Raw genomic sequence first — 27,831 nt, 5'->3', positions numbered from 1 at the left:
TTTCCTTGTATTTCAAGATAACTTTGCCATTGAATGTAGATTCAGTATTTTTAATGGAAAGCCTCACTATGTGAATGGGTTATCCGTTATCTTTCATTTTGAGTAATGCAGGCTTTTGTTTAGCTGCACAGTTATTATGAATTCTTAAAGTAACACCTTTACAAATAGGATAAATTCTGTTTAGGAAGTCAGTACTTAATAAAAATGTAAATAAAGCCTGTATGATCATGACTTTCTCCTGTTAAATGTGAAAATATTTGTGCCTGAGGGGGATATGATAGAATAACCAAAACTAATTGTGTTAAACTTCCTAATTATGCATTCACTGCAGTGTTAATTTGTAGGTCAGCTGAATTATTAGTGGCACAGTGATGGGGCTCTTTTTTTTTGGTGGTGGCATTTGGTTTCCTATACTCTTCCTTGCACAATCTTGTAGGGAGTTAGAGAACCTGTTAATAATTAACCGTTTTTCCTCACTGCTACTGATGAAAATTTTATCTGAAAATTTGGGGCATAAAAAGAAATTCAGGGAGATTAGAGAAGTTCCTTAGGATTAGCTGAGCAGCCCTTGGAGAAGGAGAGAAAGCAGGGAAGGGAGTATATGTTCATCCTTGAGGCTGTAGGAGCTCGAGCCAGGTGTAGGGTTAAACATGGCTTAAAATCCAGGAGTCTATGGCATAAGCAAAGAACCCCTGAAATACTAGATAGTCTACCCAATATTTAGCATGCTTTTTTTGGGAGAATAATAGCTAGACATCTCCCAGGAGTTGGTAGGTTCAGAGCAAACAAATTTTAAGCAGTATGAAGTTAAACTGTGGAATTCCTTGTCATTCATTATTCTGCTTGATGGAAGTTTGCATGAGTTCGAAAATTGATTACAAGAATTTCTGGAAGAAAAATCCTTCTCATACACAGATAATACTGTAGTTTGGTTTGTCAGTGAGCTGCAAATTAATGGAGGCCACAGTGTGTTTTGAGGAGATATCTCAATATACTTGCTTTACCTCATTCTCTTTCCTTTGCGCTGGCTGTTGGTCTCTGAGGAAGATGATGCTGAGGTAAGAGAATACTCATTATATCACTTCTTGGAGTCAGTAGAGAAATATCAAATGTTCCCAATCTTGCATTTTATCATTGTCATTACACTGATTCCTATGACTTTTTTATTGTGATCAACTAAGGCTAATATCAACAGCTAAATGCTTCTCAAAGGTGTTTCAGCCCTATTAACAGCATTTGCCACCTGTGCTGAAACCACAGTAGCAATAGCTTTTGTCTTGTACTACGGCAGTACCCACAGTTAGCTGTCAAGTCTTCATCTAGTTGCACCTGGTTCTTTATTAGTCCAAGATAGCTGTCTTCTGAAGGAGGGCAGCAGTCTGGTGGGATTGTCCTTACTAAATTACCTGGTGCTTGAATGGCTATCTACCTCATCCAACTTTCTGAAGTTCTACTTCCTCATCCAAAAGTTCTCCAGCCACTGCTGGTCATCTTAGGTCTCTGTGACCTCAGTGCAATCACTCTGCACCACAAGCACTGTGAAGCATATATAAACCCTCAGGTAACTCTGCTCTGCTGTAAATAAATTCTCATCTAAGACCTGCTGCTGCCTTTAAATGTCGAAAAATGCAATCAAATAGTCTCTACCTGCACTTGGCTGGAATTAACAGAAAGCAACATGGACAGTCAGACTGTCTCAGATGAGGGTGGGCTAATCACCCTTTTCACAAAGGGTCTTAGACTGGTTGAACCACATTGCTGTATGAACTGTTCCTTAGGACTGCTGGAATCGGTGTAGCACTAATAAGCCTGCACTACATCTCTCTTCAGAAACCTTAGCACACATCCATGTGACTTGACAGTGTGGTACATGTGAAGGTACAGCTGTTTGGAAGGATGCTTTTGGCAAGCGCCAGTACAGGGACCTTGGAGTTAAGGGTTAGGTACCCTGTAGTATGGACTTGTCTAAAAAGATGCAGACCTGAGATGCACTTTTGCAAGTCAAGACATCTTAGTCAGGTTTGTTTTAAAGAACAAAAGACAATTGGCCTGTCCCATTTTATGAGCTGCATTTACCCTTCTAAAGCTTAACTTCCTCATCTTTGTAACTCTAGTTTTTTTCATTGTGATTTTGTCAACACCAAATAGAAGGAATTCACAGAGAAAAGGAAAATTTACAGTTTGCAGATAGGTAACAGTCTTTTGCTTTTTAGGAATTTCTGAATTTCTCTAGAAGCAGAGAGAAATGATACATGCATCTTTCCCCCCTCTCCTCCCCTGCCCTGCCCTGTGCATTTCTTAAGCAGAATAGGTGTGTAGTGCATGTTTCTGACAGATAAAAGTATGGAAATTCCACAAAAAAAGGCTAACCTGTATTTTTTGTCCAATGCCAACTTAAACATTACACACAGTTTTGTGGAAGTATAACATAACTTTTAAAAGCCCAAACTGGTACTTCTGCTGTGGGTATAGAGGCTGTTCAAAGAGCTAATGTGCCTCTGCTATATATATAAGGGATGTGGGATGCTCTGAAGTTCAGTTCATCACTACTTCTTTTATGCCTCCTGTAAAATGAAAAATTCCAAATGAGTAAGAAATGGGAAAGAATGGAAAGAGTAGAGAATTCAAATAATACTATAGAAGCCAGTTATCTGAGGGGGAACAGTTAAAAATAAGGTTTTTAGATATGGTTTGCTGAAAGGCTCATTACAATTCTGTCCCTATTTTTGTCTCTTTAAGATTTGTCTAGGAGTTTCCCAGGCCCACAAGACCCGTGCTGAAGTTTCACTCTGTATCTTCTGTCCAGGCTCATGAAAATTTCCCAATGCATTCTTTCTGTGGGCCTTCACTTTATGTTTTGTGCTCTCATGGATGCTGATCATTCCAGCAAATACTCTGAGACTTTGCAAAAGGATTTCTAAAATACTTCCTGTTTTATCTAAACAGTAGAAGAAGAATATAAGGTTAGAAGACTCTGTAATACTTCTTACTTCTGATTTCTGTTTACTCCTGGAAATGTTGTGGATTGTTAGTGTTCTAAATCCTCTCTGCTGGGCATATGTTTACTTTCATCTCCAGGGGCCTTCTCTCCAAATCCTGTGTTATGCATTGACATTCGTGGCCTCTCTGCTTCAGTTTTGGCTGGTTCAGCATTAGCAGGCTTCTTGCCTAGCCTTCTCAGGCTTTTTACTTTAAGGACTGTACTAAGGTGTCTGTCGCCTCATTTCCTCTCCTTTTTCTTGGGATCTGCAGAGCACTGCTTTCACCTGTGCTGTCTTTGTTCTGCCAGGACTAATTTTTTTCACTTGTGGATAATTCGTAATGGCCACCTGATTTAAAAGCAATCATCCTAGCACACTTTCCCTCCCCTTGCTTCCCTACATGACACTGCGCTGACTAGAAAAGAAACCTCTTGTGAATGAAATGAATAAAAGTACTGTCCCTGGAAATACTTAAGGGCATGAGTTGTCTGAGAAGAACTTGCACAAAAGCAGGGATAAAGGATTGTTTAAGGAGTGGAAGCAGGCTGTAGAGAAATTTGAAGGCAGCTGAATTAAATTGCATTGTGCATCTAAGGCATTCAGCCTGGACAGCTGGTAAACTGAGGGCCTGATTTTGATGCTGTGTTTATCAAGTTATAAACATGTAATAAGGTAACTGAGACCAAGTAGAAACCTATAAAGCAAGTAGGTAAACCAATCATCCAGAATACAGACTCAATCTGTGCAAGCTGTTTCTCAGACTCTCGAGAGCAGTGTGAGACTAAAACAAACTGTGTTTTAGTCCTGAGAGTTTAGTCAATACAGGGCAGAGGGCTTACTCCTGAAGGGTTTGCCTGGAGTTTTTCTCCTAAAGATGTTAGTTTTAAGTGCTCCACAGGATTAAATTTCTTAATTTCTCAGACCTGTGAATTTTACAAAAGTTCTGAATGTCTGTTAAGGCTTTTGTAAAACTGAAGCATGCTCAGTATTAAAGAAATGGAATCATAATCCCCTGTGTTATCTTTAGTCTTAGTGTTAGTTATTTGTACACAGAAAATTAAGTTGATTTTCCTTTTAAAAATCCAAACGTTTCTTTCTTTTTGTAATGTAGTTTTCAATTTAGAATTTAATCCTTATGCACAACGCGAATATTACCTGTTTTTGCTTAGGTGAAGCCTCTTATGTTTTACTACAACGTGGGTGTGCATGCTTTTCTTTTTCGTGGGCAGCAGGGATGCGCACAACAGACAACCTTTCTGTAATGCTAGTTCTGAATGTTCACCTACTGTAGAATGTGTAATTTACCTCAGGACATGTCAGTAGTCCTGCTGAGAGGACATCAGCAATTTTACCTACCTATAGACATTCAAGAGACTGCATGCTTCATGCAGCATTTTATTGCCCATCTACTCCTAGTTTTGTTTTTTTTTTCTTTCCTGATAACATTTAGTGATTAATGGGAGTCTTAATTTGCATGCTCACTTTTACGCTCATTACAGTGTGTCATGTGCCAGTAGGAGTCTTAAAGTTCAATGAAAATCTCATGCATACTAATAAGAATGCAAATGAGTGCTGATGAAAGAATGCAAGGGTCTCAAGGTAGGAAACGTCCAGCTATCTTGCAAAATTCCTTTTAGACAGAAGTAGCATTACAATGAGTACAGAAAGCAGGAAGTGCCATCCGGATAAAATTAGAAGCAGCAGCATAATTAGTTTGAAACAGAGGCAATGATTCATTTTGACAAAGCTTTGGGGAGCAGGGAAGAATGTATTGGTTGCGCTCTGTACATACATGTTACCTTCTCGACTTTACCAGGTTTAAAATATCTGGGCTGACAATGGTGAGGGCATTTTGTTTTGTTGGCATAGGAAATGTGAGTGTTCACGTGGAAATCTTTTTCCAGCTATAACTGTCACTGGACACTTTTTAATTAAATATATGCATGTGTGCATATGGTGTTCAAATAATATGTAATAAAGGACATAGATGCCTGGTTTCCATCAACAAATGTTTAACTGTGGTATAAATCTGTTCAGTAATTGAAACCTGCATTGACTACAGTGTAATGAAGAGCTCAAAGAAAGACGGGAGAGCTTTTCCATTGCTAAAATATATACACTGACTATATTTCTCAAAGAGAATCAAAATGTCTTAATTTCAAGATATCATTTAGTTGTAGTAGATTTTGTTAAAATTAGTTCTAACTCAGTGGTAAATCACTAGTTATATTTTTGTATACATTCATTCTTCCTTTAATTGTTACCATGAATTTCTCTTGTGCCTGAGTTATGAGGTGTTGGTGGTTTTTTTGAACCTTGTGTTGGATGCTCAAAATATTGTTGATAACTCAAAAAAAATCGAAAGGCTTTTAAAATTTTCTGTCTGAAAGGGAACCACCTGAAAACTGGTGGCGATTAACTATATTGGAGTCCTCCCATTCTTCTCCCCAAAGACTGAGGAGTGGTCAGGTAAATATTAGGAAAATGTATTGCTTTTGAAAGACTGGTGAAACTATTAGATGCTGAAGTATAATATACTAAAATAAACTCAGTTCAGATGATGTTTTCTCTGCTTTTAATTTTGTAGTGTATCTTGATCTGTGTTCTACATAGAATATTTCAGAAATGGATTTACACAGAGGGAATATTATATATTAAAGCTGACTAACTTCATCTTATAGCTATAAAGAGTTTTTCCTAAATTTTGTTACTGTATTTCTCCCTCAGGTACATTGCAGTGAAGGAATCTTCTGTTAAATAATGATTTTCTAATGCAGCTTGTTAGAGATACTAAAATGAGTTTACCTGTAGTAATTTGGAAAATAGTATCCAATCTTTGTGTCAGCAAGTTTTATTTAGGGTTAAACTGAAAATGATTTGTGGTCCTGACATTTATTAGAAAGAAGGAAGGCTGATAGCTCCTATAAAAGCGTGCATTCAAATGCTTGTTATAGATGGAAAGAAAAACAGCACCATGTTATAACTATGTGCGTTATTTATGTATTTAAATAGGTACAGTCTGATAATGGCATGTTGATATGTGAAATCTTCCTAAATTAAGGATTGTTTTTTTGCTTTTGAGTGTTGGTACTAATTGAGATCAACTAATGACTGAAAATGTGTTGTGTAACGCTCCTTGCTTCACCGCTTTTGTTCATAGGACACGTGTCATTGTGTTACCCTTCACTCTTCAGTCTGTGGCTTGTTAAATCAAGGCAGATAATTAAATGATAAAATCTTTTAATAGAAGTATTCCATTCATTTGAAAATCACTAGTTAAATAACTGCCTAAAAGTCCCATCTGCTATTGAAAGAAAATCTATTGCAATGATTATATTTCAGCAATAGTTTCTAACTGCAGCTTAATTTTTGTAGGATTTCAAGTTTTAAGAATTTCTCTTTAAGAACCACGAATTGTGATCAGGTAAAATGCAGCTGGTGTTTTAGGAAAATACTGTCAGTTTCAAAAAAATGAAGGAATTTTTAGGTGCTGAGAGCTGTAGAGTTGAAACCATCGGTACTGTACTTCCATGCAATATAAGCAAGGCATAGCAAGGCAGATGATACTTTGTTGTAAGTAATCCCTTAAATTTTGATGGTTTAATTTTTTACAAAAAAATTTTAAACTACTTTTTTCTTCAGCTGTATCTTTTATCGGTTAGTGTTTAGTATACCTACTTCACTATACGTGATATATCTACCACTTTCTTGCTTTTCTTGATGACGTTGGAACTGTTGCAAAGTATGGACAAAGATGAATTCTGTCAGGAAGAAAGGCTTATGTGCTATAATTTTCTCTAATAGCATCACTGGTCCTTTGACAAAGATTGTCTACAAGGCTGCCAGCTGGGAAGTGTCAGTCTCAGTTGTGCCAGTTTTGTCTCTGATCTTACCAGATTCTGCATTTGGAAATTGTCATAAAATTTACATGTTTGAAAATGCTGCAAGTACATGCAAAATGTTTTCTAGTTCTATAGATTTAATAAAAAGTATTTTGGATTATCTTAATGGGCTGTTTTTCTTTCCAGTAATAAAACTTTTTCAGAAAAGGTGATGTTAACTGTTCAGTGCTCAGTTGCTTTTCCACAATGGCAAATTTGGATCTAATCTTTGTTAGGGCGAAAAGACCTCTGAGAAGAGCTGGCAGGGACTGCTTTTAAGAAAAGATCTTTGAGAATTTCATGTAAAAGAGCCCGTCTTCAGAAATTGCCATCTGATAGACAAGAACCAAAAGTAATACCTTGCCTTCATATCATTACAGGTGTTTTACCATTAACTGTGAGTTAAGGCTGTTGGCGCTGCCATCACGGCCAAATTCCGAGCTATGTAATGCCATTTTGTCTCTCTTAATTCTGTTCTTATATTAATTGTAAGCTATTCCTCCTAAAACCGGTTTCATAATGTTGCTGAAGCAGAGTGGTGTTAGTGTTTTACCCTGTGTGTAGTTGCATTTTCAGTAGTGAGGTGACGTTATGACTCTATGCAGCTTTTAGTGTTTTGGACTTGCTGTCTGACTCGTTCCTTAGTTCCCCTCAAAATACAGCACAGATGGTATTAGAAAATTAAAATTTGGAATAGTTCCTTCTTAAAGCATTTCTGAAACTTTATAGACAACTACAGGTCAGATCAGGAGTTTGACTGGGTGATAATGAAAATGTCATTTTTGCTCTAATTTTCAAGCACAGTAATGAAAGTCTTAATTATCCAAATAAACATAAAAAAGAACATTTTGCCATGTCTCGGCACTTGGAACTGGCTTTCCTTATGTTTGTCCTTCTGTTCATTACTAGCCACTTGCATTCTGCTACTCATTCATTTGAAAATTTAGAGCGAAAAAGACAAGCGTCTACAAAATATACAACCCAGTACCTACCAATTGTGTGGACTGAAAAGGCATGAAAAAAGGCTATAGTAGTGATGCTTTTAAAGTGTGACGGGTATTGCATTGTCCACAGTCAGGTAACTTGTTTATCTAAATAATGCCTGTAATAGTTGGAGCTATCTCAAATAATTCATGAACCAAATGAAGCAAGACCCGATGTAGTGCCACTTCTCTGTCTGCAGTGGAGTCCCTTTGGGTTGCCACCTCCGGTCAGTCCCATGCTAGCCGACAGCGTTTGCAGTGGGAGCGGGTATAAGTGTTGGTTCATCATGGAAAACCCGAGCCACAGGACAATTGTCGCTGCCACTGTTTTCATTCCTCTGCTGTCTTTTCCAGTGTGAATTGACTGAGAGATGGAGGGAGCCCTCCCTTGGTTGCCATACCTCCCCCTCCATGCAGCGGGTAGTCCCACACAGCGGCAGGTCAAGGTGCAGTTGGGGCTCCGCAGCCCCTCAGTCACTTTTGGGGCTGTATCATGCATCCTTGTACAGGAATTTTAGGTGGCACTAACATAAATAGGTTTTCAGCTTTAACAATGCCTGAGGCATATGCAGGATTCCTTTTTCTCCAGAGTGGTCTAAGGCTTTTCGTACTTTTCAGCAGTCATCTTGTCATTTTCTCAGGGTGAAGCTCGGTGCTGTGTAGCTAGCTCAACAACAGGCCTGGGCCGTGAGCCCTGAGAGTATTGACACGGGAAATAACATCTTGGGTCTTTTATATTTTGGGAAATAATACGGCTTTCCAGGTTGTGGCAAATTCTATTTTAATTTTTTATATAAACATTTGCTTTCTGTTACAAATTCATCATATTTTTGAGCTTTAATCCTGTCTGTAATCTTTGAAATAATCTGTTTGAATTTTCTTTTGCAGCATGGATAAGAAAAAAGAGAAACGATCCACCCACCATTGAGGTGAGAGAGATGAAGTGTCTTTAAATTTTCAATTGTTGTAATTAAACTACAATAATTTACAGTGGACTAATCTCTCCATTAATTTGTCACTTTTGGGGGAGAATTTAATATATTGCTTGCCTAATTGACAAAATTGTACACAGACTAGATATCTAACACTTAGGAAAAAGGAAAACAAATGGAAATATAAACGCCGAAGTTCTTTAGTTGTTACTTTTATCTACGTGAATTCTTTAAGAAGAATATCTATCTCCGTGTAGATACTTTAAGATGATTGTGGCCATTCATGAGTTTCTTTACTTAAATGAATTCTGAAATTGCTGCTATGAACTTTTAAAATAGGTCCTCTATGTATTAATGCAAGGTTTTTTTCGTGGTAGTTGACATTAAAATGCAGGTTTCAAGTCCACTTGCCAGTGGATTCATCAGTACAGGAAAACAAATTGCACTAAGATTTTACAATGCTAATGAGATGGGGGAGTTGCAGCCATGATTTTTTTTCTGTAGGTGGTTTCTAATGGTATGAAGCAGGGAAATACCCCACAGTCTTTCATGCTGATGGTTTTCTAGAGAGTGGAATGAGTCTGACTGTTGATCTGTACAGATACAGATGCACGCACATGTACTACACGCCATGGGTTTGCATTACGAGTTGGGAAGCACCAGCTAGGAACGAGTGAGCACATGAGGCATAGTTTACTACAAATATTCAAACTGACACCCACAGAGGCAGATACTTGCATCAGTAGGAATAACTGTGTCAAATTCAGTGAAGCTATGTTGGCATGCTCCAGACAAAGATTTGGTCACTGAGGTCTTCTGGAATATACTGGTTTGTGAAAACTTGTCCTGCCTACCTCTGTGTTAGGATGACCCGGGGAAGCTTTTCAGCTGATGTTTACAAGCTGTAACTCACTGAAATGAGCTCCCACACAACTTACAGCTTTTCAACTAATTCTCTCTGCCTCTGTTTCGCACTTGCCACTCAGGTTGTAGAGATAATAAGGGCTATAATACATGCATGAATGGACGAAGTTTAAGTTAAATTTATCCTCAAAGCTTTTTAGGACTTAAATTAACAAACTTTTCTTTGCATTAACATTTGGGGAAGTATTAAGTGTGATTTTTTTTTTTTTAAATTTTTAAAATTTTTTTTCTCCTCCCTCGTCATCCTAGTTACTTGTGCAGAAGTGATACTACAGCACTGGTTCTGTCTAAGCTTGAACTTATCTCCTTTTAAGTAGCTCTGGCTCATTCTAACAATTCTACATACAATTCTAAGTTGTAGCATACAACTTTTACTGTTGAAATTAGCACTTCATGTGATACTTGAAGATGGGGAGTGTTGCATATCTTTTGTCCTGTCATTTCCTTGACCCAGACTGCCATGATAACTGTGCTAAGATAAGCCTTCTCTGGAGAACACAGGCAGCTTTAGTTTGGAATTTGTGCTATAAAACTCCTCCTGGTGCTGGAGGTGTTGGTTCTGCTTCAAAACAGGGAGCAAGGAGTCTCCACAGGTGAGAGGACCATGGGTCAATAGGGTTCTAAATGTTTTACCTTCCAGAAAAAGCAATTTAGGGAGAATGAAAGATCATTGGGAGTAATGGTGCATTCAGAGTTACAGGACTGCTTATGCCTTCAGTTTGAAGAGGTAATAGAACTGAAAAATAATTTAGCAGCTAGGTACTTTACCTGCAGGGCTGCGCATTGACCTTATCAGAGCAGAAGTGATACACCAGAAATTTGAAAAGTAGTTATCTTTTCTTTCAAGTAATCTCTACAAATTGTTTTTTTCTTGTATAAGAAAAGGTAGTTCAAATATATGTACGTTAAAAATTCTTGCTAATATTTTGAAAATAATGCAGCAGTCGCGTTTTAAATATGTGACAGTGCAGATTAATTTTTTTATTCTGTATTAGTGTAGGGTGATATCTGTGACCTACTTCTCTCCTGATTTTGAAGTGTTACACCACAAACCCTTATACCACAGTATTGTTATAATTACACTGGTGAAGTACATACAGAATACTGTTTGGTCCCTATTTGTAGGACTGGTTTGCTTTAGTGTTTTAGCTACATAAACTTTACTGGCTGCTATTCTGTATTATATTCCTTTTTTGACAGTAATGCTGATATGGTAAACTGCTGTGTGACAGCAATGGAACAAGGGAATATTTATGACCATATTTCATGTTGAAACCCTGTATAACAAATCTCCTCGTTCTCTCACATGTGTCTCATGAGACTAGACTATTTCTGAAAAAGGATGCAAAGTCCACAAATTTTGCATTTTTGCTTTAATGACATTTTACTGTCAACATCATATTGTAACACCACAAAACAGCATTACAGTTCCTAAAGCATAAGTTTCTGGAGCTGTGCCTATTGAGACCTACCTTTGTGGTCTGTAATACCCCCTTTTTTTGGATGGTTTTTGCTTTTTTTTCCTGTCCTTTGCCCATCCTCTTTTTTTTTTCTTCTTTCTAATATCAAATGACATATGTTAAACTTTATTAAAATTTCTGTTCCTTTTCTCTGCTCTGTTCAGTTACCATCCGTCTTTAGTATTTTATGTTTGGGTTTTTTTATATTTGTCAAACTTGTCTTTTATTCAGTTCTCAGCTATAGATCATAGAGTTTGCCAAACTGCTCAGGCTAAGAGGTGTCATGAAGAGCTCTCTGATCAAACTTTAATTGAAAATATCGCAGAGAGATGGCTTCACAAATCAGCTGGATCTTCCTGATCTTACCAATAGCACTGATGACCACATTTTGGGAACCAATTATGAATTGTCATTGATAATCATCATGACGTGTCAGTCACCTGCATGAGAATGAATGTGAGTTGTCCTTCCTTACACTGGTCAAGGTGGCTGGGTCATGACACCAGCTAAGTCTGTTGACGGTGTCCTTAAGACTTGATAATGTTTTGGGTTCGGGCCATTTTGTCTTCCACAAACACCTAAGTGATCTTTTTTTTTTTTTGTTCACATTGCAAAGCTTTCATTTTCTCACAGAAGAAGTTACTTTACATTTCTTTTCTTTTTCTTTAGATTCTTTTTTTTTTTTTTAATGGAAGAACACTCCAGTGACTTCACAAGTCAACTTGTTCAGTGTTTTAAGTGTTTCACATACTCAATGGTTTCTTTCCTCCCTGCGGCCCCACCACTTTTTCCCCATTTTTGGAGGAGGTCACTTAGACTTCTGCGTACTAGGCTAGTCATAACCCAAGAATGCGGGTCATCCCCTGGTTATTTCTAATCTGACCAGTAAAGTAAAGCGTGTTAGCGGTTGGACGCATTGGGTTTTAAAAGCCAGCTTCTGGGATACTGGAAACAGTTGGTTGCCTTTTGATTTTATTACAGCTTGAAATATGCCAAGTCTCATTCTCAGCTCACTTATGATGAGGGCGATAACTTTGCAAATGAATGCAGATCAAGTTGATTCTTATCTTGGGCTTAGACAAATTCTGTTCCTATGGTAATCAGGGAGTCCATATTGATCGAGAATTTTGGATCGTGGCTGCACCCAGAGTAAGCATGCATGCGTGCAGACACATACGTATACACATACTGCTTTATAACAGGTGAGAACCTGAGCTTGTGTGTGTATATCTCTGCATTACTATAGCATTATGTCATCTGTGCAGTTATATGGTGTATGATCATCTATCGTTGGCTGAGGAAAATTTATCATTACCTTTATTCCTGTGCAGCTGCAAATTATATTTTAACCAATTTAACAAGTGATGAATAATTAAGGAGACTATTACATTTCTTTATTATGTATATAGGAAACTAGAAGTATGGAGTATGTTTTTGGGCAAATAGGAAAAGTGTTCTTGTCTAGAGAGCTTATAGTTTTCAGCTAATTAAAATGTTTTAATGGCTACAAATACTAAAATATTTTTAATCAAATGCTATTTTGTGGAAGCAGATTTAATAATTTATTACTTTCCATGCAAATTAGTTTACCTGATAAGCATTAATGTTGTCAGTATATATTAACAAAAGTTGTCTTGGGATATAGCAGTTGTTTTATAGGAGTGATGTTCCATCCATGTAAATTATTTCTTTAAGAGACTATTCCCTTCCATTCTTTGAGTCATAATCCACGTTCAGTGCGGCTCATCAACTACTGTAAGGTAAATGGAAACATGCTGTCTCGCATACACTGCTACCTCGCAGATTTTATTCTGGATACAGATTTCATTCCTGATTTAAACCATGGCATATTTATGTTTGGATTTTTCACATCTTGGTGTCAGAGCAAAGCAAAACTGCTTTTGGGAGACGGGGAAAATCCTTCTCTTCAGGACTCCTTTTGGGCTTATGTTGTTATTCCATCACCAAAGTGGAACTCCCCGAATTTAAAGGATGTTAAACAACGTAACATCTTGTATAGGACCGCTGTGGATATGTCTCTGTCTTTTTATGTACCTTCATGAATTCCAGCAAAGTTCTGCTGGTAAGAACTTCGGGAGAATTCTCAGCGCTTTGTTGATAGCAACTTTGCATGGCATTAACAAGCTTTGCCATCTTTTCTACATCTGTTTTCATTCTGGGTCACAGTCCCTTAAAAAAAAAGTGCTTTATTTAAAATTTGAGGTAGCATTATGTAAATATATTAAAAATACTAATGAAAGAAATTGTTATTTTCTGTTGGTGCAGCTCCTGCTTAAGATAAGGGTTGGATGCATGAGCTACTTGCAGGGTTTGGGTTTGGTGCCTGCTTCAGTAGAGTGTCTGTGTCTCTGTCTGTCTCTCATCTTTATACCATCAGTGCGTATGTAACACACAGCCAGCTTTTTCCCCCACATAGGTAGTGGGAGTCATATCAAAATTGGTTTAGGCATCTTGTGTCTTAAGACACGTTGAGACTTCAGCTTCTAAGCCTGGAAGGAACCAAGAGGCATATTTTTAAGGATGTAGCAAACCTGAAAAATATCAGACACATAGTGAGCTTTTAAGCCTTTCTGTGCCTAACTTCTATTTGTATTCTTCAGTATTTCTGATTTCAGAGGGCATCAGATTTTCAGGGGCTTTTAAAGAATCCTACTGTCTGTAACGTGAGGTACCTGAATGTATTTAGAAACCTAACCCTTATTTTTTCCCATAATAGACCTTGTAGCTACACACTATTCCAAGAGTGTCCTGAGGTTCAAGAGTATCTGAGTAACTTATGGCCTCATCTGTAGAATGGAGATAGATATAAAATTACAGACCATCTTGGGGTGCCAGAAAATGCATGAGTTAAAACCAGAGAAGGTTCTCATGGCAATGCTTACAGAAACTGTTCTGGAGAGAAAGGTGGTTTATCTCTGAACCTGCCAATGTGATAACCTGCAGTTGTGTGCCTGTAGTAGTACTTCTCTGAGAGCACAGATCTTTGTACTAGAAGTCACTTCATTGTTAAGCCAGATGCCACTTCCTTTGTAGTGCACACAGGGCTGCGTAGCTACAAGTGTTCTCAGTTTAAATTGAAACCTCACCTCTGCTTTGTATGCATGTGTATGTATGTTAATATTTCATGGGAAGTAAGGTAGAATTGCATGTTCCTTTAATTAGTGTCAAGAGCCTGAAAATAGTTTGAAATAGAAAACCACAGTAAATGACTGCTTTTCTCATGCATTATGTACTTGTTACACAGTAATAAAACTCAGTGGCTTCTGAATTGCACAGTTGGATAGAAGGTGAAATGTTAAAAAAAGAAACTTTTTGTGACAGCTGCTGTCTTCTTTCAAACTATTTCTAGCATTTCCATAATTACCTGTTTTGACAACCGCCTTGTCAAGGGAGGAAAAATGTACTTCACTGAGTTGTAATAAGCATAAGGTTTCAATGATTGTTTCTCCCTCTCTTCCCCCCTTGCCCCCCCCGAATAATTACACTGAAATTACATTCTATTTGGTTGCCACAATGCATACCCACTTTTCCCATTTATTTGATCATAAGTATTATTTATTTGAGAGATAGTATGATCAAAACTAGCTTCAGTCACAGAGATTAGTTTACACAGAATTCACGTTCCTTTAACCAGAATAGGATGCAGTTTAGAAAAGTCTTTCTTTGACACTGTTGGGACTGCACATTACAGTTTTGCTTCTATCTTCTTTCAAATGCTTCGGTTTAGAAGTTTGAAATGAGAGCTCTGACATGGAGATTGTACACTCTTGCATAGAGAATAGGGCTTAGCAAATGAGTATTTTATTCCTGAAGCCACAAAAAGCTGCAGAATATGATTTACAGTTTTTGGAAATGCTATTTAAAAAGCACAAGGATAAACAGCTCTCTGAGCAAAGTGTTTTCCGCCATTGTTGTCTGGAATCACAATCAGGATTGAAAATTTGGGACATACTCAAATGACTTGGCTTGCACTAAATAGTATTTTGCATAGTAAATTGTGCATGATTCCAGAGAGGATTATTACTCAATGTGAAAGGGCAGTAAAACTTGCCAGTATAAAGAGCTGAGCTACAAAGGTCTAAATAGAAGGAAGTGGTCAGAAAAGTCACTCAAAAAAAAAAAAAAATCGAGAGCTTGAGGAAGCCATCATTTTTAGAGTTTTTCTGTGTTATTCATTTTAGCTTTCTCCTCAGGTCTGAAACATAGGCGTTTGTCAGCATCCACAGAGGAGTATCGAGGCACCAATTTGTCCCATTACTTCCCGTTTTTCCTATGCTGCAGATCCCAAGGCCATAGAAGAGAGAGCTGCTGCTCCTCTGCTACTGCTCTTTGTGTGGGAGGGAATGCACAGAGCATTGGCTCTGTCTCCTAATTCACTGTCAGCACAGCTGAACGGGGGTGGAGGGAGAAGTAAAGTGTACCATGAGAAGGGCTGGTACAGATTACATCATATGTAGAGTAAGGGGAAAGCGAAGATCAAACCGGGACTGAGTCACAGCTACAGTTCCTTGTTTACTCTCTGGGCATCAAGGCTATGCAGTGCCCTTTATCGAGGGCAGAGTGCAGGGCTGCCAGGCTAGTTTGTGATTTTTCGCTGCTACTACACAGTTTCTTCTGTGATCTTCAAACTATATGTAGTTCTGTACAAAAAATCTTTGCAGTGTTATAAAAATAATTCAGGCACAAACCCCTCCTGACTCCATGTGTTGCCGACATGTTTTATATTCCCATGCCTGTGCCTTTTCTCTTCCTTTTGCCTCCTATTACATGTTCTTGCCAAATACATGCGTGCTACACTGTGGTGCCCTAGAGACTATGTCATGCCAGAGATTCTGTAGCTTAGAAGTACCAATATAGTAATTTAGTAATAGTCAGCATCACTTCTCTGTAGATTTGATTTAAACAAAAATTACTGTGAGTTAGAATTAGTATTTAACTGATTTGGTTTGGTAGTAAATGTGGTATTAGCACTGCATTTAACACTAAATATTGGGCTATCATCAAAGCATACATTTGTACACGTATTTGTAATCAATACATTGCTTTAACACACATTGAGGAGTGCTTTAAACCTTAATTGCAATTTTTGTGCTGTTGATGATTGATTCCAAAGAATTAGGGCACCTCTCATTTACAGGATTAAGAACCCAGAATGCACAAACAGCCTTCATCTAGAGTGTAGCAGACAATAAAATGGAAGTCAGAGCTTGCCGTTTCCGAAACCTGTGCACTGTTAGAGGTCTGTTTCTGTACCTGCTAATGTTTAAAGGGCTGTTTCATGTTCCAAGCAAAAGTAATTGTTCTAAAACAGCAGCTATGTTAGCTTAGTAATTTGTTTGGATAATTTATCAGATCTATGTTCAAAGGTCAAAAAAGCTGTTCTACAAAACCTAGGCAATGAGAGATGCCATAACTTGTGATGTAGCTAACAAAGATCATTCAGATCAGTTTACTTGTGAATTATGCAGGGTGCATCCTTCTAAAAAATCACATGGAGTGCACAGAACACAGTCTGTTTTTTAAATTTGCAACTGATCAGACATTTGCTCACAAACTAAACCTGCATGAAGCAAGTCTTACGTTGATTTGAACAATGTTGATTGTTGCTTGACGAAAGATATTTAGCACGTATGTTCTTTACAAAATTAGCAGTCAGTTGCCTCAGTGTTTTATTTAAATAAGTATCTTAGCAAAGCCAGATACGCCTTTCGAATCCAGCATGCTCTTCTGTTTTTGCCATGCACTGACACAGCCCTTCATTTATCACATCATTTCTTATTTGCAACCTGTCACTGCTGAGCTCGTGCTCAGTTGCTGAGTTAACAAGACCTGCCCTGCATCAGAACATTCGGTGCTTCCCAGTGACGAGGTCCTCCCTGTGCCTCCTACTCTTGAAATATGATGTAATATCTGATTATTTCATCTTGCCTATTTAACTTGTCAAACTGGAAAATGGAGTTTAGTTAACCAGTTTGGCAATATTATAAAAAACAGGTGAATTAGCTTAACTTCTAGCACTTTGCTGGACTTCTAGTTCATTTGTCAGTGAAGAAAAAATTCTGATGTTTTAAATTGTCTTATAACAATCAACTTTTTCATACTGTTCCAAAACAGATTTTTCCTTTACACTTGTTATTTTTTTTAAATTTTTGCTTACTTGTGTATATGAATTTTTAACAGGCAGAGTTCAAAGTTCAAGTTCATTCATGATTAAACATAAAATTTCAAACTAGACACACCAAAATGTAAGTATTCTATGAATATGTAGTCTCTGTACAGTTTAAACAAAGAACATTAATCTGTCCAGATATTTCTCAGTTCTGGCATCAAATAATAGTTAGCTAACCCTATTCAAATAAAGAGAAATCATGAGTATTTCAACATATGTAATTAAGATAACTTAGGAAGTTGGAATATTTTCCAAGACAACATGAAGAAGCTATTTATTTTTAATTTAGTCAAAATACAAACCCATCTGAAATGAAGTGTGACATCTGGCTCAAAATTAATAATACATAAAACCCTTGTATTTATAGCTTTGTGTATAGCTGCTTTAGAAAATCATCCGTAAAGAACAAAACTGAAACAAGTACCAGTCTGTGAAAATAATCTTTAAAGATTCCCTCTTGGACATCATTACATTGGTACTGTACATCTAGCCACCTGGATCCCTAGAACTACTTGTTCACAACTTTGCATTGCCCTTTGCCTTCAGGAGATGGAAAATGCTCCATGAGAGACAAGTGGTGTTACAGATGATGGCTGACTTGAAGACTTAGAGGGAAACAGTAAGGAAGTAAGAAGAAGGGAGGAGGAGTTCCTCAGATTGTGGCATTCAGGAGGTGCTGCAGGATAGAAAGGGTTAATTTTCCCGTGGAGAAGGCTGGCAAGAAGTGTTCAGCAAAGGCTAGTCACTGATGAGCAAGACCCCAGCTGAAGGAGTAAGCAAGTCTAGAGAAACCTGTTTTCTATTTATGACATTTTCCTGCCAGGAGGAACTACTTTTATTTATTCAGTAAGGCTACTAGTTTATTCAGAAAAGGGAAAGCAGTGACAATATGAGATCCTTTTGGAATGGGATGTTCTTTCACTCTTAATTTTCGGCCACAAAGCAGGTCTTCCAGTGCAGCCTGGTAAGCACTCAAAGTCCTTTGACCAGAGACAAACTTCTAGATTTTTTACCTTCTGTGGAGTAGAGGTGAATACAGTTTCCAAGCAGCAGAGGATGCTTGGTGATACATCTCAGCTGCCAGAGTTAAGTGATAGCTTTAAACAAAAATATAGTTTGCAAAAAAAGTGGAAATTTCATGCCAGTGGCATTGAAATACAGCAGCGCACTTAGAAACATGTCTTGGGCTGTGTTGCCCCCATGAGCAGGCTGTCTTTCATTCTTTGTGCACGCAGCTGTTACACCAGTACTAAGATGTCAGGATATGCAGAAGTTGTCAGTTTCTAGATGAAAAGCAGCTTCCTCAAACTCCACATAGGGCCGCTTTTGCATTTCCTTAATAATAATGCTAGGTCCTTCAAGAAAACCCTAGAGATTGCTTTCTTAAACTCTGCTTTTCTAAGGAGGGAAGGCATCCAGCTCCAGCCATTAGAAGGATTAAAAACCTCATAGAGCTTACAATAATCAGCAAAGCTGGACAACCAGTTATCTGCAGTGAGTAAAATTTCTTCTTTCACATCCCACTTAGAAGTAACTGTAGAACATGTAGTTGGACCTAGTTCTTGCCGCATTGTATGTATCTTGTTCCAAATGCTGGAAGCTGATACATTTCAAGGTGAACATCTACATGCAGGGATTTCAACTGGTATGAAACATAGATGGATGTCTTCAGGCATTTTTCATTTTTTAGTTTTGCAGCATAATCCAAATCCTTAGATTTCTCTTTTAATGAAAATGATGAAGGGCATTGCTGGTGCTCTTTAGATACCATGCACCTCCTGAGAACTGCAAGTTCAAATGGCTCTCATAATTTATTTGTATAAGGAGAGTGTTGGAAGAGCAAGCTAGCCCTTAGAAAACGGCAGTCACCTGGTATATACCATGTTCTTTGTGTTGGATAGAATTATTTTATATTTCCCGTAAAGGTTAGAGCACATTATGTATTCATGTTCTTACATTTCAGCAGAAAACTGAAATAGTATGTTTTGGAGGGGCAGTTTATAGTGAAGCTAGCCATTTTATAAAATATTTCAATTCATCTTGGAGGAGGAGAGAAGAGAAATGTTCTGAACCTGCCAATGTAAGTTTAAAAAAAACAAACAAAACAAACAAGCAAACAAAAAAGACAAGACTTTGTCGACAGGTGATAGGAAGCCGTGTAGACCAGGAGGGTGTCTGCGGAGGAACCTTTCTAAGGCTCACTGTATTTAAGTGCAGAGCTGTGCAGATAAACTGAAGCCAAATTTGGAAGATAGTTCTAAAGATCCTGCACACTTCTAGTGTGTTTTAAGGATAATTCCTTCTACAAATATGCATGCAATAGATTCATTAAAATTTGCATTTTGAATGAAGCTGATTATCCTAATCAAATTTGGAACTACTTGGATCTTTTATTTAAATGCTTGTAATGGCAGGGAAACTTCAGTCTCATAACTGCTTCAAATTGCAGTGTCTATGGTAGTTGAACCAATAGTATTTAGAAATACAATCAAAATATTAAAAAAAAAAAAAAAAGAAAAAGCATGTGTTCTAATGAGAATTGAGAATGAAGTGTTTGCTGGTGATAGTATTAGAAACAAGGACTCAGTGCCTGTGAGAGAGTTTCACAGAACAAACTTGCCAGTGTCAAAGGACAAGATGTTTATGCCAAGAAATCTAATCTGACCCAATTTTTCTAACATGCTCAAGATTCCTGATTCACATTTTCTTTAGTTTGAGCATAGAAACCCTGATTTCAGTTTACATGTTAGTGGCATGAATTTAATGCACGGCATGGATGTGTGCAGACACTTTGAACTTGAAAATTTTTGTCCTGGTGTGGACTGTATAGAAGAATCTGAACTAGTCACTTCAGTTTGTTTTTTTTTTTTCCTATGTTTGCTAATGAGGATCATTCTTCATGCTTTTTTCAAGATCAACATGGTTATTTTACTAGATCACAACTATGCGTTGGCCGGTGAAAGCTGATTAAAAGAGCCTTACTTGAGTCTGAAAACCAGACGACAATTATACATCAGCATTTAAAATGAACTTGGAACATTTGGAATTTAGTTACAGCTGCTATTACCTGACTAAGATAACTCTGTTAAAGTAATCACAGGAAAGGATTTGAAGTTAGCAAGTCGCAGTTAAGTGAATTACATTCGTATTTTAATAAATCATTTCATGCTGTTTTAGCAGAGACTATGATGCAGTCTTCAGATATCACAAAGGTGTATAACCTTGCTTCTTAGTGGGGGAATACAAGCACCGTAGGAGTAATGCCCTTGAAATCAGTAAGGTCACAGTAGGGTTATACAGGTGTATGGTAAACAAGGACGGAATTGAGAGACGTGATAATGAGGTTTTGCTATACTGACTGTTGAAAATTTGACCTTGTTACACTCAGCAATATTTTTGTTTGAGTATGGGAGAATTTTCTACCTCTCCCTGCCCACCTTCAGTATGTGAGGTGTTTTACTTCTGCTCTGTGCATCTGTGAGTTTAAGTATAGAGGCAATTAAGGACTCAGAAAAAGGTGTTAGTTTTCATGGTATCTCTAAGGTTTTCTTTAAATACTGCTTTTTTAAATGTTCTTAAATTTTCACATACTTGCTATGTCATCTCTTGGCAGTATCACATGTATTTTAATGCCATTCCTAAAGTAATGTCATGGTCTTCTACTCAAGAGAGAAGTGCACTGGTCTCGTTTCTCCTTAGCTCTTCCATATACTTGTAATCCAGAGAAAGCTGCTCAGCCGTTTTCCTCCAGTATCCCAGTGGAAATGTGGATGTTAGCAGCTTCCTTGTTACATAGTGTTGATTATAGTTAAGTTGTATTTGGGTTCAAAGTGTCATAAAAATTTGTATCATCTTTCTGCTTTCCTTTCTAACCCTCTTTGCTATCTGCCCTAACAAAAGCACAGAGAAGTCTTGTTAGCAGAATTTGCAAATCATCCTTCTAATAGGAAGCATAAGCTAACAGATAAAAGATAGATTTCAGTATTTTTCAGGGCTTTTTTCTATGTGTTTACTTTGAGAGTTGTGTTTTCCTTTGAAAAATATGGCAAGGTGTACTAACAGCTGTTTTTCCATTATACCTGAGGATAAGCCAGTAATTGCACTTGCTTCAACTAATAGCCTCAGCGTTTCTCAGTGGAAACAGCCAAATCCCAGTTCAAGTCATGTTCACTAGTGAATTTCCAGCTTTAACCTGTACCAGCCGTGGTTCATACAGAGCTTCATGAAGTTGAATCGGCAAGTTGTATGAGCCTTCTCCGAATACACGTCCTGGGTGTTTTTTTTGACCTTGCAGTGGGATCATGCATCAGATGGTTGTTTCACTTTATCAGGGGTGGAGGTAAACCTCTAAAACTAGATCACTTTTGTTTGAGTTTTTTACCTGTGCAGAGGCAGTAGGTATGATTTTACACCCTTTATGAATGCCGTACATTTATTTTAGCTATACACAGCTGGTAGATGCGTAGAGTTAACATAAAGCTGGCCTCAGCAGTGTTGTGCTCAGTGTCCTCATCACAGTACCCATCTCATCAGAGGATGTGTTGTCCTCCCTTGCTGCTTGGACCATGCCACTCCTTGGCCTTGCTGAGCTGTTATGCTTTGCCCCACCTCCTCCCCCACTGCCACCCCCCTCCTGTGTTTTTTCTCCTGAGTTACTAGTACCATCTCAGTAGTTTCAGTTCTGTCCTGTTTTTTTTTTTTTTAGTTATTTTATTCATTTGTTAATCTGGCATGGCTTCGGGCTAGGTACTAGCAGAGTCAAGGTTGCACATCTTCTCCCAAAACTGCACAGATACCTGAAGTCATGGGCGTAGTGAGTTACAGGAGAAAATGCAAGTGATAAATAGCTATATCATAGTAAGGCCTACACAGAAGACAATGTAAACGGTAGCCTTATTTTTAGTGCATTTTCACATTTGTTGATGACTGTTGTTTAATTTCTTTTCCTTTTTGATCCAATAGTATAGTGAAACTGGGGTACAACAATGCAGTTTTGCTTCAACAACATGATCAAAGCATTAAGAGCACTTTAAACAAGGGCTGAAATTGCAGTTGTAGAAAAACAGATAATTTTCACACATTTTATTTCTTACGTACCTGAAAATTTGGATTATAAAATTAAGAAAAACAATGACGGCTTGAAATGTTTTATTCCAACATTGTGCATTTGATTTACTTCTGATTTATCTCATTGTCTTTGTCCTGTGTTCTTAGGAGATTCTGAAGAATGAAAATTACAGAGAAGAAATGAAACAGAAAATCAAAGATGTATCCGAAAAGGATAAACTGCTTCAGGCCAAGGAATACAAGGAGGGACTTGTTGCTGAACCAGTTCACACTCAGGTTAAAGGCCACGCGTCAGCCCCTTACTATGGGAAGAAAGAGCCTTCGCAAGACCCAACGAGCATCGCCAGCACCTTTCAGCCAGGTTCCTGGATGCCACCAGGCAGTGGTAGTGGTCACAATAAGTAAACCACTGCAATGTACAGATATTGCTAAGATATTTTAATGGCCAACATAAACAGCTGTTATATGTAAGTAAGTGTGCAATAAAGTAATATTAAAGCCATTTCATTGATTTTTGCAGAACTGTTCAAATAGGCTTAATCACGACAAACCTACTGCAAAATGTTTGGCTTTAGTGGAAAACAGGATGTGTTACTAAGTAAGTTTGTTTTTGACAGTTGCTGTTCATAGGTTACTTGTAAAATCATAGGTAAGTTTTCTAGCTAACTTAATTCTCTTAAATAAATCTAAATTGTTTTTTCCTTGAAGACTCATTTGTTTTTAAAATTGTTTTTCATGTAATAAATATTAGTTAATCTGTACACTTAAATTTTCTGAAACCTAGGCATCATTTTAAGATACTTCTTCAGAATGCTTGTTAATTCCTGTGGCAGTGCCAGTGTGCTTTCCTCTGTCAAGTGGATGGAAAAGTTGATTTCATTAACAGGAATCACTGACACTACACTGACTATGCACTGTATTAATTAATCTTAAGACACATTCTTGTAACTTAAATTTAAGAAAACAACATATTTGAATATTTGATTTGCAGCTAGCAGTTGGATAAAATCAGGCTGAGTTAAACTACATATAACTTCCAACAGAGGTTGGAAGCACTTGGTAAAGCTGATGGAAAATAACGCAGGTTTTAGGACAAGGGGCTGTCATTAATATTAAAATAATTAGGTTTTATTTTTAGTATGTGGGGACTTCCCTAAATTAATAGATTTATTTGGCCATAGTTTGGGTACATATAATGTGCAAATTACTTGCTTAGAGATGATGTTTGAGAACTTCAAGTCAAAATAAAGACCAAAAAATTTTTCAAAAAAAGTATCAAATTTATTTATGTAGTGCATCCTTTATTGGTTCTCCATGTGTTTTATAATCTATGTAGGTATCAAAGGTGGAACACATACACACTTAACAATACTTGAGACAAAACAGCGGAGACTTATTTCCATGTATTTATAAAATGCCAAAATGTCATTTTCTAATAATGCTTGCTTTGACCAACAAAGTTGAAAGATGATCAATAATACTTCACATTTACTTTAAGTTATTTCACATAGAGTCTCCACTTCTAATCCCCCTTTGTGTAAGCCAGCTCTCTAGGTCTCCTCATCTGAACAGTGCTATTATTTTTAAGCATAATGAAGGACTCATTGCCAGAAAGCACAACTCTGTGCTGCCATTTAGAAATATGCTGTCTGAAAACCTAATGCTCTTCAGCATTAAAACCACAAGCTCTTTAGAACTAGACTATTAATAAAAAATCAGCTTTGAAAAATTAATCACTTCTGTTAGAAAAACATGTATTGGAATTAAGGTTAAATAATTTTGGCATATTTACAACACAAACCCCACATGGACTTTTTCCAGTATGGCAGCAGAGTTTCAAGGGCCATGAGAACAAATATCCCCAAAATCATAGAATCACAGAATGGTAGGGGTTGGAAGGGACCTCTGGAGATCATCCAGTCCAGCCCCCCTGCCAGAGCAGGGTCACCCAGAGCAGGTTGCACAGGAATGCGTCCAGGCGGGTTTTGAATGTCTCCAGAGTTGGAGATTCCACCACCTCTCTGGGCAGCCTGTTCCAGTGCTCTGCCACCCTCAAAGTAATGAAGTTCCTCCCCATGTTTAGGTGGAACTTCCTATGCTCAAGTTTATGCCCAGAAGGTCCTAAATCAAAGGTAGCCAGAAGGTTAGCTAGTAGGAAGAACTACTGTCACCAGCACACACATCCTTCTTCTATACTCTCCCACAGCCACCCCTTATAGGTCACTGGGCCACCTGAGCCTTTGGTCTCACCCCATTTATGGCTATTCTTTGAGGCATAAAAGCTTCTGCAGGCAGAAACAAATTAGCTACAAGTGGAGCATTCAGGTGATTGTTAGGGAAAACAAAACAACATAGTAATGTATTTTGTAGAACATGAGTGGCTTAAGACAAATGAAGATCATAAGAACAAGAAATCAGTTTCCTTAAATCTGGGCTAAATTTAAAAACTGTCAATGTCCGGTAGTTCAGGAAACAGGAAAAGCTAAGTTAGGTTCTTTTTGCAGATAAGTCCCACCTACAGCAGCCCCTACAGGCAGCAGCTGAATGAACCACAGGCCTTAGAGGAAATCAGTAAGGGATGCTAATGAACTCCAAAACTAGTGTATCTCAGCTCTGCTGAAGGTATACCAAAACTTGCCTTTCTGTAATCCAGTTTACCATTCACATAATTTGACAGTTTTAAGACACTTGTTAAGTCATAGCTCAGCTAAGGAAAAAAAAATAAAACCATAATGATCTACCTCCAGAGCCACCCAACAGATTAATTTTTTTAATTTAACATGCAAATTTAGAAAAGCAACGTGCACTAGAACACAAGTAGTAGATTAAGTGACTGTAGTAAGTGTCACTTGGGCAAACTTTAACACAAGTCATCTCAGCAGAAAAAAAAAATACACTGGGGGGATTGAATTTCATACTTCAAGAAATAACATGATCAAGTATTAAAGGAGAGTTACAACACAAAACATACAAGTGTTTCATGTAAAAAGTGGATTTTTTGCACATGAAAGACCATTGTTTGTTTTGTTGGTGTTTTTTTTCCCCCCATTTAATCCTTCTTTCGTTTGGCTTTTGCAATATTCTCTTGGCGTTTCTGTTTCTTCTTTTGCTCTCGCTCCCTGGCCTCGATCATTTTTGCAAGCTTCCATGAAAGCACTGCACTAATTACAAACAATGGTGTCAGGGCCAAGATCACTGTAGTAAGAAAGCCGTATGGGTCCTTTGCAGCCCACTCCACGATGTATTCAGCCCAAGCCTTAATATCGATCATTTTTTCGGTTTTTCTATTGGGAAAACCCTATAGAATAAAAAAATAGTAACTTCTGAGTATTCAGAAAAATAAAAGCACACATACACAATAATTACCATTTAAATTTAAGTCATCGCCTTTTGTTATTAAAGAGCAAGCTCATTTTTGCAATAAGTAGTGCATATTATGTGAAAGCGCAATGCAGTGTTGCCCCTACCTTAAAGTGCGCTGTTTACAAAGTAATTAGGCATTTCATCCAACAGAACTTGAGATACTATCAAGAAAAAATTGCTACGTGGAAAAAAAGCGAAGCCTGTGCTTCTTCGGAAGAGACGGGAAGGGAGCCCAGTTGGCTTCTCTCTCTCTGGGTGTTACTGGGGAGGCGAGGGACCGGGCCACTGCTTTAGTTACTGGCCCAGCACCAGTCGGCGACTCAAAAACAACGCGAGAACGGCGCCGGCAGCGCCCACGGCGGTGCCCGAGCGCAGGCCGAGGTCGCCCCGGGCCGCCCGCCAGCGCCCAGACGGGGCGGGAAGCGCGGAGCACCTCGGCCCGGCGCCTGCTCCCGCCAGCCGCCACACGGACGCCTCCCCGGCGGCCCCTTCCCTGACGACACCGCCGCTGCCGCCACTCAGGCCCGCCCCCCCCCGCCCCCGGCCCGTTTACGGCCGGCCGCGCGCCCCGCCCCGCCCAACGGCCGCGCTGTGGAGGCCGCCGCGCCACCCTCACCGGCGGTAGGGGGGGAACCCAGCGCCGCCTCGGGCACCCTCCGGTCCTGCCGAGCGACGGAAGGGCGGCGCCGAGGTCCCTGCGGAGAGAAGACACAGGCCGTGAGGGAAAAGCGCCCGCCGCGGCCCGCACCCGGCAGCGCTCCCCTCCGCCCGGCCACAGGTAGCCGCCGCCCGGGGGGGCACGGAGCACGGCGGGAAGGCATGGCCGGGGCGCGGGGCGGGAGGGCCGCGCCGCCTCCCCTCACTCCCGCCCGCCGCCCCACGGTACCGCTGCCCTACGGTACGAGCGCCGGGCTGCCGAGCGGAAACAGGAAGGAAGGGGCCGCTCCGCCTATGCCGGCCGGGGAAACGGAGCGGGCCCGCCGCGGCTGGATAGAGCGGGCCCGCCCCGCTCCGCGCCCGCCTCCGCCCCCTCGGCGTCACTCGGGGCGGGGCAGCGCCACACCCGCACGTACGGGCCCGGGCGGGGGCGGAGCGGCCGCGCCCCGCCCCGGCTGTGCTTCCCGTGGAGATCCCCGAGCCGCTGCCCCCGCCCGCGGGCGTGTGCGATGCGGTTAAAAAAGGCTGTGTCTAGGGAAAAAAAGCGTTCCCAAGGTATCGGAGTGGGTTATTCACGTGGTGAAATAACCTCGTGGAGGCCGGTGTCCGGATGCAGCTGGCGGCCGGTGGCAGCCTGGCAGGGATCGGTGACCCGCTCCGGCCGGTGCCCTCCCCGCAGGCGCGGTGGTGTCACTGGCCTCACGTCTGCCTTTTCTCTGCCGTCATAGTGCCGCTCAAGTGCAGGGTAGGATCTGGGGGGAGACCAGAAGTAACTTCTCCCGGTGGCTTGGCAAGATGTATCTCCTGCACCTCCCGGGACGTGCTGACCCGCTCCGTGCGCCTCTCAGCGAGGAGCTGCAGCTGCCAGGGGTGAAAGGTGAAAGAGCCCTGGGAGGGCTGCGTCCTGCTACTAGGGCTGTGTTGGCAACACTGCTCCCCGCTGAACTGACCTCAGCAAAAACACTCAATCTGGGTGACTCTTAAAGCCTTTAATACTCTCATATTGAAAATTCAGAGTTTGAGATTTTGCTCTATGTGTGTAGCACGCTTCTCGCCTTCTACACACATGTTCGTGCACACACTGATCTGAATAAAAGCTTCATTACGTTTTCAAAGCAAAGTAAAACATACATTAGGGTATTATGTTTGTTCATGAGAAAATCTTGCAATCACTTAAGGTGTATTGGTCAGTTCAGGAGTTCCTTTCTCTGTAGCATAACAGCAAATGCTATAGAGGAATTCTGCTTTTGGATGTCTTTTCTTTCTGTGAATATTTATATTATTTAAAGGGCAGCAAACAGGCTAATAAGAAATACATTTTGTCAATGAGTAATTGACAGAGGTCTGACTAATCTAAAATGCTTTAGATTGGGTATGTTGAATGCAATTTTGT

The 27,831-nt window shown here is 39.4% G+C and overlaps 2 protein-coding genes across 3 annotated transcripts in view; one reads left to right on the top strand and one right to left on the bottom strand.

Annotated features, from left to right (window-relative positions):
- NDUFAF2 (NADH:ubiquinone oxidoreductase complex assembly factor 2) overlaps positions 1-23,127 on the top strand; it is a 107,451-nt gene extending 84,324 nt beyond the window's left edge. The window contains exons 5-6 of the mRNA XM_063321520.1: positions 8,734-8,774; positions 22,566-23,127. Coding sequence (XP_063177590.1) covers positions 8,734-8,774; positions 22,566-22,823 — 299 coding nt within the window. The 3' untranslated portion in view covers positions 22,824-23,127. The remainder of the gene's footprint in view (positions 1-8,733; positions 8,775-22,565) is intronic.
- A 2,047-nt stretch (positions 23,128-25,174) lies between these two features.
- SMIM15 (small integral membrane protein 15) lies at positions 25,175-26,721 on the bottom strand. 2 transcript variants are annotated; one of them, XM_063321522.1, is made up of 3 exons: positions 26,668-26,721; positions 26,398-26,476; positions 25,175-25,716 (listed from the first exon to the last, which is right to left on the bottom strand). In XM_063321522.1, exon 3 carries the CDS (start codon positions 25,687-25,689, stop codon positions 25,468-25,470), a length of 222 nt encoding a protein of 73 aa, XP_063177592.1. In that variant the 5' UTR covers positions 25,690-25,716; positions 26,398-26,476; positions 26,668-26,721; the 3' UTR covers positions 25,175-25,467. The 2 variants fall into 2 exon arrangements, with proteins under 2 accessions (XP_063177592.1, XP_063177591.1); XM_063321521.1 differs by lacking the exons at positions 26,398-26,476; positions 26,668-26,721 and adding an exon at positions 25,886-26,263.
- Between the last annotated feature and the right edge of the window lie 1,110 nt (positions 26,722-27,831).

This window comes from Chroicocephalus ridibundus, chromosome Z (genome assembly GCF_963924245.1).
Source record: "Chroicocephalus ridibundus chromosome Z, bChrRid1.1, whole genome shotgun sequence".
NCBI lineage: Eukaryota > Metazoa > Chordata > Aves > Charadriiformes > Laridae > Chroicocephalus > Chroicocephalus ridibundus.
This window is presented reverse-complemented; position numbering and strand designations above follow the sequence as displayed.